This window comes from Fusarium phalaenopsidis (genome assembly GCF_050370095.1).
Source record: "Fusarium phalaenopsidis strain FUZ10S chromosome Unknown contig_32304, whole genome shotgun sequence".
NCBI lineage: Eukaryota > Fungi > Ascomycota > Sordariomycetes > Hypocreales > Nectriaceae > Fusarium > Fusarium phalaenopsidis.
This window is the reverse complement of record NW_028145404.1, coordinates 4,344,109-4,365,985: the sequence shown is the minus strand read 5'-3', so window position 1 is coordinate 4,365,985 and position 21,877 is coordinate 4,344,109. Positions and strand designations below refer to the sequence as shown.

The following is a 21,877-nucleotide window of genomic DNA, read 5'->3' as shown; positions in this document are numbered from 1 at the left end:
TACACGCGTTCCTCCATCTGGCGATTGAATCCATTTCGGAGCCTGTGACTAGCGATGGGACATGAAATGGATGAAGAAATAGGGCACACCTCAGTCAATGACTTAGCTTTGAGTGGCGGCTGAGGCATCTCGATTCCGGTACAGACGGCCTGCTGGCCGACGACGAGACCCAAACCACCTCCCTCGCTCTATTCTACGAATACATCTTAATATCCACCGAGTTATCCTATCTATGTACTATTCTAAACCCTATCTTTTCTCTGCTTTCAAACACTTCTTTACTTCTTCATCTTGACCACGCAGTCCCACCCCTATATACTCAGCCCCCATATCAGTTTGCGACTATAAGCAATACCATAGACTTCGCCGTCAACGTCCTACCGTGGGGCTACGACACAGGGCAGCCCGACCGAAGTCAGAGATGGCTCATCCGCCTCTGCTCCGAAGGAGGAACTGGTAATCAGAGAGTTCGTCAAACCCGATCTTGTGAACGAGTTCAGGGGCGGTGTTTCATGGAGTGAAGAAGAGAGAAACATAGCCAGCGCGATTGGGCAGGTCTTGTGGCATCCTAGTCACCTGGCCGGGCTTATAATGTCTATATATACAACACGAGCTGGCTCTCGTCCAGGCCGCATCGAGTGCAAAGCAAACGAGAGCGAACATGGAGGAACAATATCACCAGCCTTGCCATTTACTTTGAGTCGGTGCTTCGAGAAGGAGTTCTGAAAAGACTCTGTGTTAATGGCTCACACTATTGTGGCCTAGTAGACTTTTGATAACATAAATTTAGCTAAGAAAATAAAAAGATTAGAAGACTGTAATTCTAAGATTTGTAACTACTTATTCTATACTTATGGCTATTTTTATCTAATTTATTGACCTTATCCTCACTGTTGAAGAGATCGAGGTGAACATCCTAGTAAGCCTCTTCCGGCGTTGACAGCGCATCCGCTCTGGAGACAACCCCTGCCTAAGTGTGACTAATAATACCATATCTCGCTATATGGAACCTGGAACTGCCCTAAAAGCTGGGCTATGAATCATGAGACTAGCTGAAGGACTTGCCGTCGATGGAGCTCGTCGACTTTGTTGAAACCTTCCTGGCTACCCTAGACCATTGACTTGAACAACCGAGATCGTGACTCTCACTTGAGGTCCCTCTCCTCATAAGCACCGGCGCTGAAAAGAGGCACTCATACGATCGTAGTGAATGATGGATACGTCAGGGGCGGCATGTGATGGCGAACTCCTGACCCCGAAGAGGTATCGCAATAACCGGGAGGAGGGTGGCCGCATGATGGGTTGACGTACGAGGCTTCACCCCGAGCAGCAGAAACACTCCTTGTAGAGTCTCTACTACTGTAGCTACTTATCTAACCCGTATTAGAATTTTGGATAGCTAGAAGCACTATTTACCGGTAAACCATGGCCACACGCTCAGAAAGAGATGGAATGGCGTCATGGAAGGTTTACGCTATGTGAGAACGGACAATATAGCGACATAATCCAAGATATGGCAGGGCTCAAGTGAGGATCGCAATCCTTGTCGCAAATTTTATTGTCCCATCTCTCCCAACTGTGTCTCAAGGAAGATTGCTTGTATATGGTCCCTCAAATGGTTCGTGAACCATTCATACTCCACCCATGGGTTTGCCCACCACCGCCACCTCATCTCCAATAAACCCCTACTCAAAGAGCCCCCAAGGGAAATGAGCAGGACGAGAACCCACGTTAATTAGGGTCTCCTTCTCAAAATCCATCCCCCCTAGCGTTCTGATACCGATGTATGCCTCGCCGGGCCCTGTCAAGATGCATACCTGCTCCAGCTGGGGAGCTCGTCCGAAGAAATGCGAAACAAGGCCCCCGAACCAACAATCTCTCCTGAATTGGTCGACTGGAGGCTCTGGCACTTCGTCGGGGGAGTCGCGGATGATCCTGATTCCAATTTGAGCAGCCGGGAGTGTGAAAGCAATGCGCTTGAGAGTGGGAGCGCCCTTGATAGCGTTGCAGAGCAAAATTATATGGTGGTCCTAACAGCCAGTTAGTCAGAATACATGCGTAATTCCTATACACAACATGGAAGATAAGCCATGAGGAACATACAAGAAAAGCACCTTCAGCCTCGGTATTAAATGGACGTGGGGCATCCATGTGCGTCGGGGCTAGCACAAGCCACTCAAGTCTGGGAAACAGAGTGGTGATGTCCTGGACAAGTGTTGAGTGCATGGCCGGGTTGACTCGATCTATATGCTGGGTAGAAAGGCCCACAACATCGACGTTGATGTCTATCACCAAGGCAAGCCTTCGAAGACTGGGCTGACGTATAGACGCAAACTGTACGCCTGTGCTCGGAAAGCCTGAATTCAGTTGCAACGAAATCAGGTTCTCCGAAGCGGCACATCGTTGAATTATCATGCCTGCAGCGGCGGGGCATGCGTAGACCGTGAGATGTTTCACCTTGGGGAGACCTCGTGAATGTGAGAGGGACTGTCTCAACGACATTCCCTGATCGGGAGTGAGGTGATGGAGTTTCAGCCGAAGCATGTCAAGCCTGAGTGAGCGGCGGAGGACTTCAGTGATGAGGCCCGGTAGTCCTTGCAGCACGTAAGATGGGGTATCGCGAGGCTGATCAATGTCCCATGTCGCGACTGGGCGAGTTGGAGGAGGCCATAGAACAATCGTGAGCGACAAGTTCAAGACGAGGTAAGCAAAGCGTCGGGCCCAACAACAACAAGTATCACATACTTGATTTGGTGACGTGGGATAGTCGATCGGCGGTTCAGGTAGAGTTCGAGGCGATTAGCAAGTGACTCTTGGTCGCCCTCGAAGCGAATCCTTGCGAACGCGAATCTCGCCCAGAGGCTTCGAGTGTGTTTCGAGCAGCTCGCGAACGCGAGGCGACTAGGACCGTCCGCAAACTCGCTGATGTGGACAACAACGCCCGGAGATAGGGCCCTCAGCCCACGTCGCGGATGAGGCTCGGCCATCGTGATCGAGGCGCCTTGGGGCAAAGCGTGCAGTCCCCTCGGTCGCAGCAGTAGAGGATGAAAGCCAAAGAGAGGCAGCGACGAAAAGAAGGGCGATGATGGTTGAGAAGGATGAACTGGAAGGGGGATACCCTCATGACAGTGAATCACTGTACCTTGATATGCTAGGATGGTAGAGCAGCAAGCAAAGCACCGCTGGGTTTGCCGCATAATTTGTATGGTAGGAGAGCGGCTGTTTGCTTGCGCCACGAGTCGTCTCTTTTGATCGTGAATCACTGCCAATCGATAGCCAAGTGTATCGCCCTCGTGAAGTGAGATATCAAAGATTTTCTAACGCCTGATGTTACTCCTCCATCATGGTTGAACGGTCTCGAGGACCATATATGACAGAGCGGTTGATCATGTCTGAAGCCCGTCCAGATGGTTCACATATTGACCCTATGGTGGCAGCCAACGGGTGGACAAATCGTATTCGTTTCGTATTTCATAACTGAGACTACTTTGCTGTTCCCCTCCTCTGCAGTACATGAGCCTCATATTCCACCAACAATGATGATTTGACATTCCTACACATGGTTGTATGTGAAATTCCAACATGACCCAGCACAACTCCACGCTAGCCCGATATTCTCATCAAATACACACGAAGACTGATCAAGGGAAGTAGTGCTAACCGCTTGTCCATTCGTCCTTCAGGCTTCGTTGCCGCGGCTTGTCGAGTTGTGCCCATAGGTGGTGAAATGGCGAGACCGTAAAGCTGTAAGGGCTCCAGCAAAGTCCCAATTGCGTCCAAAGTATTCATCCCAAACGCCTCGTATATGTGGTATATTCGTGTCTATTCCCATTTCCGAAATCCCAGACCGCTTGCACCATGGGGTATATCAGTTCCCCTCCCCAAATAAAGATCCGACAAGGACGACTCAGCGCCGTCTTCTGAGTTCCATAGTCGATATTGTGGTAACTATCTTGCCATTCCCTGCAGCCATCCTCGGAGCAAGGGCTGTTTCGAGCGAGGGTAGGCGAGAAGAAAAGAAATAGCGGGTATCATAATGCCGTGTAATCAAGACACCCGGCTCCAAAAGCTCCGTGATCAGATTGCGACTTTGAGGGACAAAAAGATGAAGAGAGAAAAGAAAGGGTTGCGCTCATCGATCAGGGTTGGCTCGCCTCGCGTTCCTCTTGGATCGACACCATCGACGACGGTTGCCCAGCTGGTAGCATTGACGAATGGCTCAATGGTGGCATCACAGCCGATGGTTTCACACCTGTAGCCGAAGCGGCGCCGCTAGGGGCAGCGGTTCTATTGTCGATCTTCTGCTTCGTAAGTTGCGAAGGATTGATTGCGCCTTCACCGTTGCCAGCTCGTGCGTTAGGCGTCTCAGCGGTAAGCTCCTTGTGTAGTGGCGACGATGGCGAGTTAGACTTTTTGCTTCGAGCATCGCCGTTGGCAGTATTGCCGCCTCGCGAAGAGTTGCGTGGAGAGACCCGACCAGTCTAGTATACAGTTAGTATTGTCACACATGACCAGTAGCTCTGCAACTCACCTGCTTGGCCCATCTGAGACCACAGCTGTTGCAGAGATCTCTCTGACCGCTGGGTCCTCTACGCCACTCAGGCGTGTTTCTTGTGTGGCAGTTGGCACAGTCTCGAACAATGTTGCCGACGCCCTTTCTTCTCTTACGCTTCTTCTTGTTCGAGAGCAGTCCACCAAGTTCCTCGGCCAGGATGCGGTTGACCTTTTCCATCTGCCTCAACTCAAACTGCCAGCTAGAGCATTTGGTGGTTCTCAGTTCGTCGAAAATGTTGTCGTCGGAAGCCAAGGCTGCATCCTGAGTGCCAGGTGCCAAAGCACCACCAGCAGGTTGCGAGACAAAGCCTGATCCTTGATGGCCGGCTTGGTTATCTGACCTTGGAGTCGCCGCTATCGATCTGGAGCCCGAGGCGCTTGCGGGAGCGATGTTGCGCGACGAGGCCTTGAGAAGCTTTGTCTGCGCAAGCAAGAACGATGGCTTCTGGCCCTCAGAGGCATCTCCAGGGTAAAGAGTAGTCTGGGCCTGCAGCACTTGGCCCCTGCGATTCTGAACCTCGTGCTTGCATGTGACAATCTTTCCACGTCTTGCCTTCTCAATGGTTCGTCCAAATTCAGGCCGTGATTCCTTTCGCATGAGGTCCTGGATACTCGTCCCCACAAGGCTTTCTGGCTGAAGATCCAGGAGAGACCGAATATTGGATGAAACGAACAAGAAGAGACCTGAGGTCGAGAGCTTCGTCCAAAGTTCACTATCACCAATGCCTCCGTTTGCCTCAAGATTGCGGCGGCTGAGTGCGAACACGGGTCGCTTGCGTCCCACCAAGATGATGCACTTTCGACCCTTGCCTTGTTCGATGAAAAGCGATCCGTGACTCTCAAACCATGTGTAGCCGCTGTTCTTTCTGCGAATCCGGAAAACAATATTCACGGGGTTGCCAGAAGTCGTATCTTTCAGCTCGCGTGTGACGGGAACAATATCGGATGGATGGCAGACCGTCGAGAGTGAGTTGCCAACAAGATCCGCAGCATCGTATTCGAGGACTCGTTTGCAGGCGGGTGATAGATAAAGGAAGAGGCCCTTGAGCGAAAGGACATGTACGACATCATCGGTGTTCTCGAGGAGCATCTTATCCCACGACTGCTTGTGCCAGTCTGAGGGAAGGCCTTTGGGGCTGAACTGCTGTAATAGCGTCGAAACGTCGTCCACGCCGAGCGTCTGTCCGTTCTCGGGTTCCCACTGGCTCGACTGCGGTGGTGTCCAGATGTACTGACCGATGTCGCTGTGCTTGTAGTTCACCTTCACACCTCCAAGCTCCTTGTTCGAGGCAATCGCATCGGGGCATTCGACGAGATCGATCTGGAATCCGATAAAGTACCTGATTTCGTCTGTATCCCAGGGGATGGGAATCATGGTTAAGAGATTCAGGAAGGGCTTTCCGCCCTTGCGATAGTTGATAAGACTCTGCTGGACCTCCTTACCCTCGTGGATCATCTTCTTCAAGTTGTACACGGCGCCATCATCCACAAACTCGCGCTTGGAGCCCGCTTCGACTTTGCCATCCGGAGCTTGAAGAAAGCGACAGTTCTGACCAACAATCTCATGGCGGCTGTACCCTGTGAGATTCTGGAAGTTGTCGGAAACGTAAATAATGGGGCAATCGTTCATGGTGACATCGCAGACGACAAAAGCGCACGACATATCCACCGCACCGAGTTGAATTCTGGGATCTTTGCGTGTCGCAACCAGCCAGAGGGCTTTGAGCATGTCAAACCCACTCTTGGAGTACACGGTCTTCTCTTTCGAGTCTCGAGGGGTACCGGCGTTTGTGGGTGTCGTCGCGACAGAAGTGCTGGTTGGGTGTGTGATAGAGGACGAGGCCATGGTACTGTGGGATTGCGGTTGGGGAGGAGAGACGACGGAACCAGAAGCTGTTGAGACCTGACGAGAAAGGGATGGGAGGTTCTGGTTCGTATCGGCTACCCCTGAGTTGAAGGTCTGGAGCATGTTGTCGTTGGGTTCATCTATCGTCTCCATGTCGGCTATCGCGGGGGCGGGACCTGGGTTCGTTGTGGGAACGGCATTTTGAGGTACATTCATTGAACCATCATCCGTAGTGAGATCCATTGGGAAATCGTTCCCGACCTGGGGATTTAACTGCCCTTGAGGAAACTGACCTGCCATGGGATTCCCGGCTGGTGAGTACAAGTTCATGGACGCACCGTTGTTCGGTATCTGCGCCCCCACTGGACCGACACTCATGTTGGCGAATGTGGAAGGGATCATGGATCCCATCATATCGGGGGAAATGGCTGAGTACTCAGTAGGGTCCGCCATGTAGTTGCCCATCTGGTCAGACATGGCGAGGGATGTATTGATGGTGGGGAAGCCGGCATTAATCGGCTGGTTGAACTGAAAGGAGTTGAGGTCGCCGTTGTCGGCTCCAAAGGTCATCATATCGCCGGCACCTACCGAGGACACCCGCCTCTGCGCCTGGTGCTGCTGTTGAGGAATCTGGAATTGGCTCATGGGGTTTGCGTAGGCTTGAGGCATGCTCCGTCGACGATATAGCTCATTCTGGTTGTCGATTATGATGTCGTCAAGCGACTCCCCTCCAGACATGAGAGAGGGGTCGGGCACCATGACGGGGGGCATCTGATTCTGCTGGTTCTGCTGACCCTGCGGTTGCGCTTGTTGGTACTGTTGCTGATGGGGCTGCTGCTGCTGATGCAGCTGGTTGGGAGGGTAGAAGCCATCCATAGCGACAGCATCTGGCGGGACGGCCTGGCCAGGCGCTCAAGAGTGGTGGGCGGACGGATGTATCTCGTATCGCGATCGAGGGGGGATGCCTGGGTCGACTCGGGGAGTTCGCGACGCTGCTCGCCGGGCGATGGGATCGTATTGCCGGAAGAGCAATTACCAGGGTCGATAGAATCGAACGGGAATGAGGGACACGGAGATCTTCAAGTGGAAGAACAAGTCGTCGATCAGGTCGAGACAGATCTAGACGGGTCGAGCTGAGACTGGCGTAGTGGATCCGACCGGAGAGAGCGAAAGGCCGAGAGAAAAAGAGAGGCAACTGGCGCCGGGTGGATAGTCGTAGACAGTCGATGCGCGGGGGTGGATATTCAGGCTCGCGGTTGTATCGTCCTTGGCAGAGCTCCTTGTCGAGTCAAGGGCGTGGCGAAATAGGCGGATGAAGCTGTATCGAAGTCGGGGCGGATTTCGAGGCCGGATCGCGTCGAGTAGAAAAAGGGGAAGATGGCTATCGCTTGACAAGGGGGAAAAAGCGAGGGATGCAGAAGTAGAGTATGGGATATGGCAGAAGGAAGAATGGATGGGAATGCGTGAGAAGTGGATGGAGTGTGTGGGTGGGGAGGGGGAAAATGGAGGGCGCTGGATGGTGGATGACGGGAAGCCGGGCGGTGACTGCCGTGTTCTGCAGTCGCAAGTGCAATCCCGTTCCTTGTGCAGGAAGCCCGGCGTGCCCGGTACCTTCTCGCGCGATAGGGGGGTACTTTTGGCCTTGCGTGCACTGGGTGTTTATCTAAGGTACCTGCCGAACATGGCGCCCTGGTGTGGGGGAAAATGAAGGCCCCGTACCGTAATTCTTCGGTGGAGGGAGCACCTCGCAAACGAGGGGAACACTTGAACATCACAGAGGGTTGGTTACCTAATTCTTCTTCAGAGTAAGAAATAAAATTATTCAAACTATCATAAAATAACAAAAGATATAACATAAGAACATTAATATTTTAGAGCTCTTTTATTATATATAATTCATTATCTTTAGGAGAGGGTAAGCTAACATGGCGTCTTGTTCAGCCCCGCGATTTCATGCAGCGCTATAATGCATCCTTGGGATGCCAGTCAACGACTCCAGCTCTGCCCATTTACGACTCTGCCCAATCATGATAACAGCATTCAGACGGCTTGAGAGCAGCTGTCAAAAGAAAGGAGAAAAGGGTTCTGAAATTAATATGCAGCCCAAGTGACTGGCTAAAACACCCATCGCGCAAGGAGAAAGAAAAACCAAGACATCAGTAATCAGCCGCTTCAACTACACCAGGAGTCAATGAACGCTTCAACTCACCAGACCCGAAACCTTGCGGAATTCTTCCTCCATGCCTCTCTATATCTTAATCCTGAAACTGACAGCTGTCTTGTAAACAAGGGAAGACCTGAGACAGCCTCGACTTGCGAAGGTGAGACATGGCATGTGAATCCCATCTCGCCTTGCCTCGTCCGGGGCTTCTTGCTGCGACTATTTTGTCTCATGGCTTGGATCTGCGGGCGACTCCGTGTACCTGATTTACAATCGTTCGATTACCTGGCCTGTAAGCTGTGCCCGTGGGAAGCAGAATGCAAGAGTCCTGAAATGTGAGAAACCAGGGCATATTCCTGGATTCTGTTCTCGCTTAAACAGCTACATCCTTGTCAACCCTGTTCTCGACACATGTCAAGCCAACAATATTAGAAATCTAGGAAACCATGAATCTGTCATCTCAACTGGCCTTACCCGTCCCGCGTCTCAGACACAAAGACACTCATTCCACCTATCCCTCGGCATCTTCAGCCTCCCGGACTGAAGGCTCCAGGGGTGAGCCCTGACGTCATACTCCATGTACCAGTAGCATACGCTGCGCAGTCGAGGACGAAAAACACCAAACCTATCGATGAGGAGTGATTCACGACCAAAAGAGATAACTCGCACCGCAAGCAAACATCCGCTTTCTCGCTTGCTAGACATGCTGTGTTATCTCAGCACACCAAGTTACAGTGATTCACTGTCATATTTGCATCGCTACATTTGCGCGCTCCTCAAAGCCTTAAGTCAATCCTTCTCAACTACCACCACCTTTCTTTGCATCCTCTCCACTGCTACGCCCGAAGAAAGATGCTTCACCCCAAGGCGCCCCGACAACGAGGGCAGAACCTCCTTCACGCCTTGAGCTGATGGCCCTGCCGCCCGAAGTTCACCTCAAGATTGGCAAGATGCCAAAAGTCACATCGCACTTGCGAGCTACTCGAAGCAAAGCCGGCAACTTTTGGCGGGTTTGGTGTTGAAAAGAATTCGTCCCTGTGACACACAGATGACTTGCTCGTGCCCTCGACTGCTTAGTGATGAAGAAGCAGAGTTTCTCGAGGGGTCTACTGCCAGACTTCATCGATCGAGCCATCAGGCTCTCGCTCAACATCGCTGTATTTGAGTTTGATATCAAGGAGCTTCATACGGCATGCACTGGCAGACAGCGTGTGGACTTCATCAAGCAGGCCTTCGAAGACTTCACCTCAAAATCGACACGAACGTCCAAGTCGTCGGCCTCCCATTACATCACCCGAGTCGGATCAACCCAACGGGACGCACAAACAAGCTCTGTACGGCTACAGCATGTTTTCTGGCATAGCATACTCTAAGGATAATCATAAAAATCTAGAAAAATTAGGAAGAGATAATTAAAGCATTATCTTACCTTAGGATGATTTAGGCAAATCCACTTCTTGTAATACTCAAAGGGTTTAACTGGACCACATACCGACTACCTTGGTTAGCACTGAGCACGGCATGTATCCATCTTGAACAAGATAACTCTAGCTTTGAATTAAAGGCGCCAGGTGGTGTCAAGTATATATCCTACCTAATCAAAATGCCCCCTTATTTTGCCTCGACGCCAACACCGACGTCTTCTATCCCTCTTCTTATTCACTCCCAAGCCCTAGCAGCTTACTGCGTGACCCTGGCATGACAAACGCTCCAGCCTCGCGGCCTCTCCATAGGGCATGACAACATCCACCCTTCAAGTCAGCAGTCCACAAACTTCCGAGCATCTACACAATACTCGTGTCGCCGTCGAGGTTTCGTAGCGAACTGGGCAACTTGCCTGCTGGCGGGCGTTTCGTGGCAGCTTTTGGTATCATCTGGAAACAGAACTATATGTTCCTCATAAACTTGCACGCTCCTCATCATATGCTTGCTTTTTGGCCCTTGTGCATCATGCCGTGAAGTGATAACTCCGTGGAAACAGAGTCCACCCCATGTCGTGACGGTCCCGGATACGGGGCTTCATGCCACTCCCAGACTAGTTGAAGAAACCCATGATTGTCCGCTGAGACTCGGGTGAAAATTGTTGCAATAGCGGCGTAGGGTCCACGCCGGCTGTTGTGAGAAGTGCCTTGGTTGCCACAGCCACACGGTTGGCCGTCTGTCCAACGAGGGTCTCCGCCTCGAGGGCCTGAGCGATGAAGACAAAGATCTTGCCAGCCTGGTTCATCACAGCTGGATGTTGCCTATTGATACATGGTTAGCTTGTCCATCACAACACCACATGATAGTTCTGATATGCGAAAACTTACTGGTCAATCAGCTCAGCGAGATAAGCATAAGCGTAAGGCGCCGCCTCTTCGTCATTGGTCACAGGTAGTGTCTCTACCCATTGAGTAATGACGTTCTGGACATCGCCAACAGTGCTGGCGTTGTAGTGCAGGATCTTGGCAATGGCTGCGCAAGCATTCTCAGTCGCATACACATTGTCCTCGTTTCGGGCGTCTGCCACCTGGGTGACCTGGAACAGGAAGGGAACAGAGCCTCCAAGGAACTGAGCCCAGGGGGCTCCACCTCGGTGCGCAGCAACTCCGATGCCGTAGGCCGCGGCCTGGCGGATAGCTGCCGAGGGGTCTCGGCAGCCATCAATGAGCGGCTGGGTGATGTAGTTGGCGTATCGTGTGCTCTCCGGACCGCAATACTCCAGCACATCGTCCATGATGCAAAGTCCCCACTGGCGTTGAGTAGGGTCGGGGGAGGTCAGGAAACCCTCGTAGGTCGTCATCAGACGCTCCCAAGCGGGGAGGAAAGCGGCACCATGGTTCTTGAAGATGGCATGGAAAGCCTTGTTCATGTCGGACAGGAGGGTCTGGTCGTCCTCGATGGCAATCAAGGTATCTTCAGCCTCATCCTCGACATCGTCAGCGGTAGCTCCCTCCTTATCCTCAGCACGCTGAGCAACACGGTCCTTGTAGTCCTCAATGGCCGAGTGGACAGAGTCAATAAATCGGCCCAAGTGGACGGGGGTCAGACAGTCCTTGCCCAGGACCTCCACAGACTCATAGAAGCACTGGTACATTTCGGCCAGGGTGTCGATGGCAGGTTCGGCAGTCAGAACCTCGAGGAGCTTGTCGACAGTAGCGGCCCAGAGCCCACGAAGCTCGTTGGATTGGGGCCCATAGGCCTTCTTGTAAGAGCTCAGCAGCTGGGGAACCAGCTTGGCGGAGATGTAGCGGACGGGGTCGTGGAAGAAAAAGGCAAGACCGGGCAAGGCAATCTTCTCCATGATGTTAGCGACATAAGGAGCAAACGAGGCCTCGAGGACTTGAGCGTAGACGACCAAAAGCTCGATAGCCATATGCTTGTCGTCCATGGTGCTTGTCTTGATGCCAATCATCTTGCCCTTAAGGGGAACCAGCTCCCAGCCCTCCTCATTCTGCATCTGCTCAACCTGCTCATCGTCATCAAGAAGCTGGATGTCAGCCTTGGCCACAGCAAGCTCCAGCAGAGGAGGCATGACATTGTGCAGGAACGGGAGGAAATCGGATCCGAGAACACGGCACATCCGGCCCCAGCAGTGCATAAGATACTGGGCCTGCGGATCGTCGGCATCGGTAATGCTGGTCTGAATGTTGGCAAGGAGGTTGACGAGGGTCATAGCATCTTGTCCGAGGCGCTCCTTGCCGACGGCCAGGGCAATCAGAGTTGCGCACTCCATAGCCTTGGCCCTCAAAAGACGGTATTCCTTCTCGCTCTGGTTCTGGAGCACGTTGACGAGCAGGGGCATGAGGGTGTCGTAGTACTTAGAAAAGGCAGCCTCTGCAGCGTCGGCGATAGTAGCAATGGTGGAAAGGGCTTGCTCCTGGACATATCGCTTCTCATTCTGGAGGAGCTGGAAGAGGTGTGACAGCAGGTCATCCAGGTAAGGCTCCAAGATGTTCTTCTCGGCCTCCTCGCAAAAGTTGACGAGAGCAGCAGCGGCGTGCGACTTGACGCGGCCCTCGGGGGAGTCGAGAACAGGAATGATGGCCTTTAGGACGCGGTCATAGTAGTCGGTCTGCATCTTGGGAGCGAAATCGGTGCTCATCTGTCCAAGGGCGTTGCAGCCAGCCCATCGCACACGGGGGTGGGGATCTCGGAGCGCGGGGACCACCAAGTCAAGGACCTGGCTAAGCTCGCCGATCATAAGGTCTCGGCAACCCTCAGAAATGGCCGAGATGGCCATCAGGGCGGCGTGTCTATCCCTCCAAGCCATAGAGGTCATCATGCGAGGAAGCCAGTTGAAAGTGGGAGCAAGAATGGTCTGGCCTCCAAGCTTGTTGGCCAGTCGATCCATGGTCTGCTCGCCAGCAACATGGTTCTGGTCGCTTTCATCCTGATCAAACTGGAGTATCTTGTTAGTGCTGGACGGGAAAGTTAGGCCGATGCATAGTATGCACTTACATCATCCGATTCCATCCACTCAGCAGCATCGTCGTCGTCCTCGCCGAGATCGGTCATGAGGCTCAGACACTGAGTGATCATGTCGTTGGTATAAGAGGGATCCTTCCGGCAGATAGAAGGGGCGTAGTCGGCAAATGTAGCCATGAGTTCGAGTGCATTTTGACGGCAGATGTTGTCCAGCTCCTTGTCCTGAACGACCGAAATACTAAACTGAACGAGATTTTGGAAAAGAGGCTTGAACATCTTGGGGGCAGATTCTGCGAGATCGATAAGAGCAACGAGGGCCTTGCTGAGGTCGTCGGAGTCTTGCGACTCCTTGATCGGAGGTAGAATGTTGAGGACATCAGGGATAAGGGCGTAGTACTTGGCCTGGCCCTTCTTGTTAATGGTGCGGAAGAAAGAGGCAAAGGCCTCCATGGCCGCCAGACGGACCTGCAGCCGTGGTTAGCAGCGCTATGACATGTAGGTAGAGGGACAAAGAAATTGCCCCGCAGGATGTAGTGTACCATGACGGCCTCGTCCTTGAAGCCCTTCTGGAAAGCCTGAAGAACCGCCTCCTCATGTTGCTTCTCGATAATAGCGGGAGTAGTAGCAAAGACTCGGAAGGCGTTTTCTCGCTTTTCGGGCTCGGGAGCTTGGCTAAGCTGGAAGAGGGCGCCTAGCAACTCGGGCCAGACCTCGCCTGTTGTCTTAGTGTTAGCCAGAGCGGCGCACAATGGATGGGTGTAAATTCCAAGATGAACGGATGCTTACCAGTCTCAGTGTATTGCCTGGCAACCTCGGCGACAGCATCGCTGATCTTGTTGCGAATGAGACGCTCAGATTCGGCGGCGAGGGTCTCGAGGAGCTTCTGGCGGATCACTGCCGCCTGGTCCTTGGCCAGGGACAGGAAAAGATCCACGTTGTCGCCAGATTCGATCTTTCGGGTCTTTGAAGCGATTCGGCGGAAAATGACAGCGGCAAAGGACCGGGTCGCATTGTCGCCCGCAGCTTGGATCTGCTCAGCGAGGCCCATCAACAGGACCTCGGGGCGGGTCGCAGTCCAGTTGTTCTGCAGGTGTTCTTCAGCCTGGGATCGTATGCTGTTGTCCGAGGACTGCAGAGCCTGCAGGAGCTGTGAAAGCTCTGCGTGGACGTCCGGAGGGAGCAGAGACATGTTTGTGGAGGGTTGCTGATGGTGATGTCCACCAGCAGACGACGAGAGCGACGGAGGTGGGATTCAGTCGGTCGGTGGGGGAGGACGAGAAAGATGAAGAGGAAAATGCAAGGAAAGAGGTGACCAAGGAGCGAGCCGTTGCTGGGCGCGGGCCTTTACGCGTCGCTGTTACAGGACGAGAGAGAGTCTAATTCCGCAGATTCCCAAGATGTGGGAGGTGGTGGGAAAGAAAGTGAAGAGGAGGGATGGATGGAGCGAGAGCAGGGTGGGGGAGGGGGAGCCCAAGGTCGAGGGTCGTGGCCAAGTACCGCGTCTGCTATTTCTGCGGGGGAGGTACCTGTGTTTGAACAACAGCCCAAAGAAAAAAAAACAAAGGCGGAGACGTTGGCCAGTCGTTAGTGCAAATAATTCTCAAGGGACCACCTGGTGGGCATGGTCGCCTTTTTTCTTTTATCATGGATCGCTATCGATAGGCACCGACTCGGTGCTATAGTTTCTTTGAGTTGATGGACAGATGTGCCAGCACGTCAAAGACTCGAGTGAAGACTCCCAGGTTCCCAATATTTCGAAAGTGACCACCGCGGTTGATGCAGGATTTGCATCTTCTCGTTGGATGGGCAGCCAGTGGTAGAGAATGACGACCACAACACCAAACGTGTGGCCAATGGGCGAAGAGCACATCGTACAAGAGCTCTTGGGGACCAAGAAATAATTGGCCAAGTTTTTTTCTCTCCCTTTGACAGCTCGAGTTGGGTAGGAAGCGTTTTTCCAACTCAGAATCGCCCCACCTCACCACTAAGGTGTGTACACTAGCATTATGCCTGCAAATATATTAGCAATTCTGTTAGTGGTCGGCAGCGACGAACAACCACTACATAGGTACACATTGCCATTGGATATCCAAGTATAAAGGAGTTACAAACAAACAAATTAGCATAGTTCTGAATATTAGTACTATGAGTTTCTAGGCTTCGTTCGGTAAAAGCGGCTCAATGGTTCCTATCCTCCTGTGGCACATGACCGGCATTGTGGTTCGATTCATCTGTTAGTGCGAGCTGGAAGGTATGGGAATATCGTGACGAAACATCAGTTGCGCATTGCTTGTGCCCCTGATACCCTGCATAGTTAGTGGATGTTAGCAGTACAGTAAATACCCCTTATATATTATGAGCCTTCCTTCACTGCTATGGATTGTAGAGAGCTAGTCTTCCTCGTGCGTAATCCTCCCCTCCGGTTGCGTGTCCACAATTCATCACCTCCACAATTGTAAGTCGCCCACGCCAAAGTACGCCCACGCAAGGCTGAGGAGCGTTGACAAGTGCATGCCAGATAGGGTTCGCAATCGTACATTGGTGCAATGTCCCGTGAAGCCCTCATCCATGCAACTTGGTTCGCTGTAGATAAGCCATGCCAACGCCTACACCTTCCATCAAAACATGGCGCCCGGCTTCTTCCTGTCAACGCTCCCCGTCATCGAACCAGTCCCAGACTCGGGGCTGTAGCTGGAACCCGAGCCTCGGGCACGGGCTGTGGATGGTGGACAAGCAGGGGGGGCTCCTTGTCAATCCCGCACTTTTTGCTCGCCCAGTGACGTCTCGATCTTTGTGAGTGATCCGTGATAAGCTCCGGCGGATCAACTGAGGCGTTGCCCAGACACGGCACTTTCTGGGATGGATCTTCAGGTGTTGACTGTGCATCATTTGGATGCGGGCATCAATCCTGGTCGATAGCTACCGCGTTTTGCGACAATATCGTGAAATAATTGGTGATGGGCGATCTGGTGTCACATTTCTAGCAATTCCAGCATTGATTTAATTTTCGGCATATCTACCGTTGATTTCCTAGCCCAACCTCTGTGGACATGGATGTTCTCATCCATCCATCGCGGGGCACTCCACCAATCCCATGGCTATGTCATCATGCAAAAGGCCCCCCGCCCAGTCATCACTTTGGATTGTAACCTCGTGCCCCTCGCCTGTTTCCAGACCAACCTCCGCTGCAATAACCATTCCACTTCATCCGCCGCTCAGTCAACCTCCTCCCTTGGCAGTCGTCCTTCTGAATTTTGAACCTATCCTGACCCCTGGCCTGTGACTCTTGTTCAGATCTTGAATTCTGGTGGATCGCATTCATCGGAGCTCAGCCCCTCCTTCTCGCGCCGCGTCTTGCCCCGCCGTCTCCAGTCCAGTCCCTCTTGTTCCCTCGCCCACGCCATCCCATACCTACCATCAGCCATCTGCCCATTGTCAGTCGTCGCGACTCAAAGCCTCCATCACCTTATCATATATTACCTGATTCCAGTCCAGCTTTCTTGCCTCCGCCAGCTGTATCGCCTTTCTCTCCAAACCATCAATCAATCTACCGATCTCATACCTATCAGCCAATCCATCGAAGGGACTAAACATAACCTCTTTCATCATGGACCCTCCATCAACGAGCTCCGGCCCTCGAGAGCTCAAGGACGCCCGCGCGACCAGCTCGACCAGCCTCAACAGCGCCGTGTCCAATTCGTCGGCCTCCCATAAACCTCCCTCCTTCTCCCAACGATCTCCATCCGTATCCATATCTGCTGGCTCTGGCCAGAGCGCGGCCAAGTCCACCCATCGCCAGAGCTTCGCTGAGAACCTGCGCAATGCGCCGTCTTCGCCCCGCTCCCAGCGCCATCCATCCTTTACCCAGGCAGCCCTTCAAGAGCTTCTCAATCACCCTCCCGCCGGAAACAAGCACGCGAATCCGAAATTCGCTGGTCGTGACTGGCGCGATATCGCGGTCGGGGAGCTTGTGTCGCCCGAGGACGTTAAGTGGGTGGAGCTCGACAACAGCATTGAAGAAGCTACCAAGGTAAGCTCTCCAACGCGCCTCAAAAGATGTTGCAGTAATCGCAACGCCATGATCTTCCGTTCCGTTATGCTAACTACAGGCTTAATAGCTCCTCCTTAAGAGCACCACCAATGTCGTTCTAGTCCGCGAGGATGCTTCCACCCAAACCGCCACCTCCACCTTCGACTACACTGATCTCAATTACTACCTGCTCGTCGTCGTCGGACTCGCCAAACCCGAGGAGGACCAGGTCGAAATATTCAACTCGATTCTATCCAAGGCCCAACAGGGGGGTGAAATTCCCCTTCGAGACGTCATGCCCCTGTTCCGCAAGGAATCGTTGGTCACGCTGCCTGGCAGTGAGAACCTCGCTCAGGCCATCCAGATTCTCGGCAGCGGTATTCACCGTTTGTTGGTGACAGCGCCTAACGGTGATGTCGTGGGCATCGCGAGTCAGCTACGGATCGTCGAGTTCTTCTGGAATGAGGGCGTTAACTTTGCTTCGATTGACCGGCTCTACCCTGTTATGCTTCGGGATCTAGGCATTGGTACAAAGGACATCGTCTCTGTCAAGTGAGTCGCACATTTGCGCAATAATGATTCGGCAGCTAACTGGATGAAAGCTCCGACTCGCCCTTATCCGACGCCCTCACTCTTATGAACAATGAAGGCCTCACCAGTGTCGCCGTGGTCGATAACGGTCTGAACGTGGTGGGCAATATCTCGACCAAGGATGTTCGACACTTGACCAAGAGCTCCAATGCTCACTTGCTCAACTCGTCATGCATGAACTTTATCTCGGTGATTCTGAACGAGCGAGGTGTCGAACACGGCCGGGACGTGTTCCCCGTATTCTATGTCAACCCCTACTCGACTCTAGCTCACACCGTCGCCAAACTTGTCGCTACTCGATCGCATCGGATGTGGGTGGTAGAGTCAGCATCTCCTTCGCCTTCAGCTCCTGCAACGCCCTTGATGGGACCTCAGGGATTCACCAGTACAGCTGCACCACCGCCGCCCGCCGTGCAGCCCGCACCCAGCGCGCCTGCGAATCCCACGCCTCCGTCGCCCGTTGTCGCTGCAGCAATACCAGCATCCCCAGTCCCCACATCTGCAGTGCCCGCTTCTGCCATGGCGGGCGCACGGCTCTCGGGCAGGTTGAGTGGCGTCATCTCGCTGACAGATGTGCTTAATATGTTTGCGAGGTCGACGGGCCTCAACCCTTCAGACCCTGGCGAGCAGCGAGCACGACGGAGACGAAGCTCCAGCAGTTCGGTGCGACCCAGCTTCGAATCGTCGCGTGCGAGCATCGACCTACGGAGGTGATAAGGATATCGACTTTTCGTCTCGATTTGATTTCTGGAGTTTATTTGACTACTGAGGATTATCGAAAGGCAACAACCAGTTCTTCGCGATTCTCGATTCTATTGATCAAAGACCGGACAACGCTGTCTATGGTGGAAACATGAGTCTCTTGTCTTCATAACGGACTCTCCTCGCATTGGAGAAGGTTATTGTCAACCTCGAGCTCAACGTTACCCCTGACTGGCAACCGAAACGTGTATACGCCTAATAGCAAAGAGCATGCGCAGGACTCAGCCTATCTTATACATATCATACACTCTCTAGAGACTGGCATGGCTCGATTTTACTGGGTTATCTATGAGGGAGCGCAAATTGGGGACATAGGGAATATTGTGCCGTATCATTTACATACCGTACCAAGTATGAAAAGGCTATCATATGCGAAGCTGAAGTAGAATTTGACAAGCAAGTCAATGCTCCTTTCTGTGTAATCGTTGTGACTCGGCATGCACGCATGGCTGATGCATCCTTGAGCTTCTGTGGCGCGTGGCAGCGTGGGATACATACCAGCCACTTTCGCTCCCTTTGGTGGCTTCTCCGGCGGCCGTTGGATCCGAGATCCCTTCTGGGATTGTGGCGAAGATTATACTTCCTAATTGGCTGGACCCCCGCTATTATTCGCCACTGGAGGCCGACCCTCAGCCTCAACGCATCACCACCTGCAGTCTCGACGTTTCTTCCTTTCTTCGGCATCTTGACTCACAACTTGACTTTTCTTCCCGTCACCGTTTCTGTCCTTTGCTCGTCTTTTTCGAGATACTCTTTGTTTTTTTTTTTCATCTTTCAACTTTGCTTTCTACTTGTTCTAACGCAGCCACTGTCTCTTGCGCTATTTCACGATTTGCTCTGCTTGACTCGCGCCATTCCGTGAGCCCGATCTCCGCATTCAATCAACCGCTGGATTCATCACTCATCTCCAAGCGGCGATATACAACGCGCGAGCATCATCTCTGGCGAATTTCTACTATAGTACTCTGGCTTTCACGGCTCATTAGTCTTTGTTTCGATTCCTGGCACTCTGGTTTTTGGGACTCGATCTGTCGACGAAAGAAGCGGCGAATCACGCATCCAGGCCATTCATCCATCTCCTTTCGAAAGATACAATCTTATTCAAGGATTCATTTCTGGTCTATCGCATTTTGACGCCACTTGAACGCCCAACAAGAGACGTTCCGGGCCCTGACGCGCCAGTTACACGCTGTTCAGCCAACCCATATGTCTATCCACGCCTGTGACTATCACCATGGCATCCTCACCGACTATTTCAGCAGACGATTCGTCTCACGAACCACCTGGTAGTAACAAGCTACTGGACCAAATGGCCTCGAATGAAAAAGGCCCGCTCAAGCTTGGAGACTTTACTACGAGACTCAACTCGGAACATCTGTCTCTGTGGGCATCTCCTCCACCCGATCGGCCCATCAGCCTTGGGAATTTTCAGCGGCTCTTCCATCGCCTTGGCGTCAAGGATCCCAAAGATTCCCTTCGTGTTCAGCCAACTTCCCCTCTGAAGACGACACCAATCACTATTCTAAAGCGGCCTGTCGAAGCATCTTCGAGTATTCAGCCGATTGCTTTGCCCCAGGCCACGTCAGACGAGCCCCAAGTCGACCCCATCACTGATTCAGAGACTGGGTCTGGCTCTGACTCTGATTTACTGCCGGGCAAAGCATATTCAACCGCCGCATCAACACCCCCAAGCTCGACCGAATCTCCGCTCGAGAACTTGGCCAAACAGAAAAAGAAGAAGGCCAAGGCATCCAAGGCCAAAGACAAGTCTCATCATAGAGACTCCTCGCAGTCTGAGATTGAAGTCATCGACAATATTGAACCCGAACAGTCCCGGCACCTCCTCATCACCTACCAATATGTCAAATACGGCCCCACGACGGAGATCCACGGCCACGCAGAGTCAGCCGAGGTTAAACACGAGACTCTTATGACCAAGCTCGTCCACCAGCACGTCACTGACTCGAGGCTAAGCAAGGAAGCTCCAGAGGTGGCCTCCAACGGGATCCATGTCTTTATCGACATGTCCAACATCATTATTGGCTTTCAGAAGGCTCTGAGGGCGAGATATTCTCTCCCAGAGTCTGTACGTTTCATTCCGCTCCCTCAGATGAATCTCGAGTTCTTTCACAAACTCCTGGTTCGCGATCGGCACGCGGAATGGCTCAACGTTGGGTGCTCGATGCATCCCGACAAACAGAAACCCCATTTCATCCAGGAACTGGAAGACCTCGGTTATCGGGTCGATCTCCGCAGCCGCCGTCCGCAGAACATGACTGTGGAGGGCCACGGCTCCCGCTACGTCGAGGACATGGTAGACGAGACGCTCCAGATCCGGATCGGCGAGTCTGTCATGCAGTACTTTGACAAGCCCGGCACGCTCGTCCTGGCCACCGGGGATGCCCGGCCGGCCAAGTACTCGGACGGCTTCCTCGCCTACGCCCAGCGCGCCCTGAAAATGGGCTGGAACGTTGAGGTGGTGTCGTGGAGGTCGAGCCTCTCGTCTGCCTGGAGCGGCGTGTGGAAGGGGGAGGGCGTCGGCTCCCGGTTTCGTGTCATTGAGCTTGACCAGTTTCTGGATGAACTTTGGACCTGCTAAGCAGCTCGTCTTGGTGTCTTCTGAAATAGGAAGCACATCTAGGCGAGATGTTGGCAAGAGACGTGGTCTCACGATTAGTGCTCTTGGCGCATATCTCGAGGCATTGTCTTGGCCAATGCCATAGCAGGGAACCAACTTTTTACAACGTTCAACAATCCTTCCAGATCATGTATATGACACCACCAGGTCTCTTTGAGGCTGATGAAAACGAAACCTTTGTGGAGGGCAAAAGCGTTTGCTTGGGGACGATGTTTCGGCGTTGATCCTAGCATGGTGATGACTGGGTAGGGTGGGTGGTGGATTAACGAGGACTCGAAATGATGATGATGTCCGATGATGGATGTTCTACTCAGCTTGATAGCATCGAGTTATGTATCACCAGATTCTCTGCATGGCCGATCCACCGTGAGCTTGAAGCTATCCTTGCATAGATGAGTGCGTGAAGCACGGATGCTGTTGCTCGTGAATCATGTGTGAGGATATTCTACTCACTCGTTTACCCTAACACCCATCTATCCCTGTCCAGCCTTAGGGTACCATCTTAATAAGCTTAGATTACTCCGTTGCCTATAGAACAATATAGGATTTCTAAACCACGCGATACCTTTGCTCAACTTGGCACCGGATCAACACAGCTGCCCCCTTAACATGCTCAGAGCCAGGCTCTCCAAAACTACACATCTTTTCAGAGCCGAAATATAAGGGATGTATACCATTTAAAAGTGCATAATCCTGATCCATTCAATTCATTCAAGTATAATACAAGACGATATTCTTTTCAACCCCCTCAAAAAACAACAACAGCCAAAGGGGATGGGAACAGCACGTCAACAGTCCAAGCCTAAGTCCAGACACTAATTTTCGAGTGCCTCGTTACTGTAAACTTCTCCTTCTTTTTCGTTTCTCCTGTAGCTGAATGTCCAACGT

General features: G+C 52.6%; 4 protein-coding genes across 4 annotated transcripts; 2 read left to right on the top strand and 2 right to left on the bottom strand.

Annotated features, from left to right (window-relative positions):
* Positions 1-4,139: 4,139 nt before the first annotated feature.
* LRP88_10600 (white collar 1) lies at positions 4,140-7,276 on the bottom strand (the record flags this gene model as incomplete). Its single annotated transcript, XM_083247056.1, has 2 exons — positions 4,140-4,481; positions 4,532-7,276. 2 exons carry the CDS (start codon positions 7,274-7,276, stop codon positions 4,140-4,142), a joined length of 3,087 nt encoding a protein of 1,028 aa, XP_083098169.1.
* A 3,320-nt stretch (positions 7,277-10,596) lies between these two features.
* LRP88_10599 (importin PSE1) lies at positions 10,597-14,157 on the bottom strand (the record flags this gene model as incomplete). Its single annotated transcript, XM_083247055.1, has 5 exons — positions 10,597-10,804; positions 10,871-12,933; positions 13,002-13,433; positions 13,508-13,683; positions 13,755-14,157. 5 exons carry the CDS (start codon positions 14,155-14,157, stop codon positions 10,597-10,599), a joined length of 3,282 nt encoding a protein of 1,093 aa, XP_083098168.1.
* Positions 14,158-16,575: 2,418 nt separating this feature from the next.
* On the top strand, positions 16,576-18,303 carry LRP88_10598 (CBS domain-containing protein; the record flags this gene model as incomplete). The annotated part of the gene is made up of 3 exons (XM_083247054.1): positions 16,576-16,998; positions 17,087-17,550; positions 17,601-18,303. The coding sequence occupies 3 exons, from the start codon at positions 16,576-16,578 to the stop codon at positions 18,301-18,303; spliced, it is 1,590 nt and encodes a 529-aa protein (XP_083098167.1).
* A 1,282-nt stretch (positions 18,304-19,585) lies between these two features.
* On the top strand, positions 19,586-20,950 carry LRP88_10597 (NYN domain-containing protein; the record flags this gene model as incomplete). Its single annotated transcript, XM_083247053.1, has 1 exon — positions 19,586-20,950. One exon carries the CDS (start codon positions 19,586-19,588, stop codon positions 20,948-20,950), a length of 1,365 nt encoding a protein of 454 aa, XP_083098166.1.
* Positions 20,951-21,877: the final 927 nt, after the last annotated feature.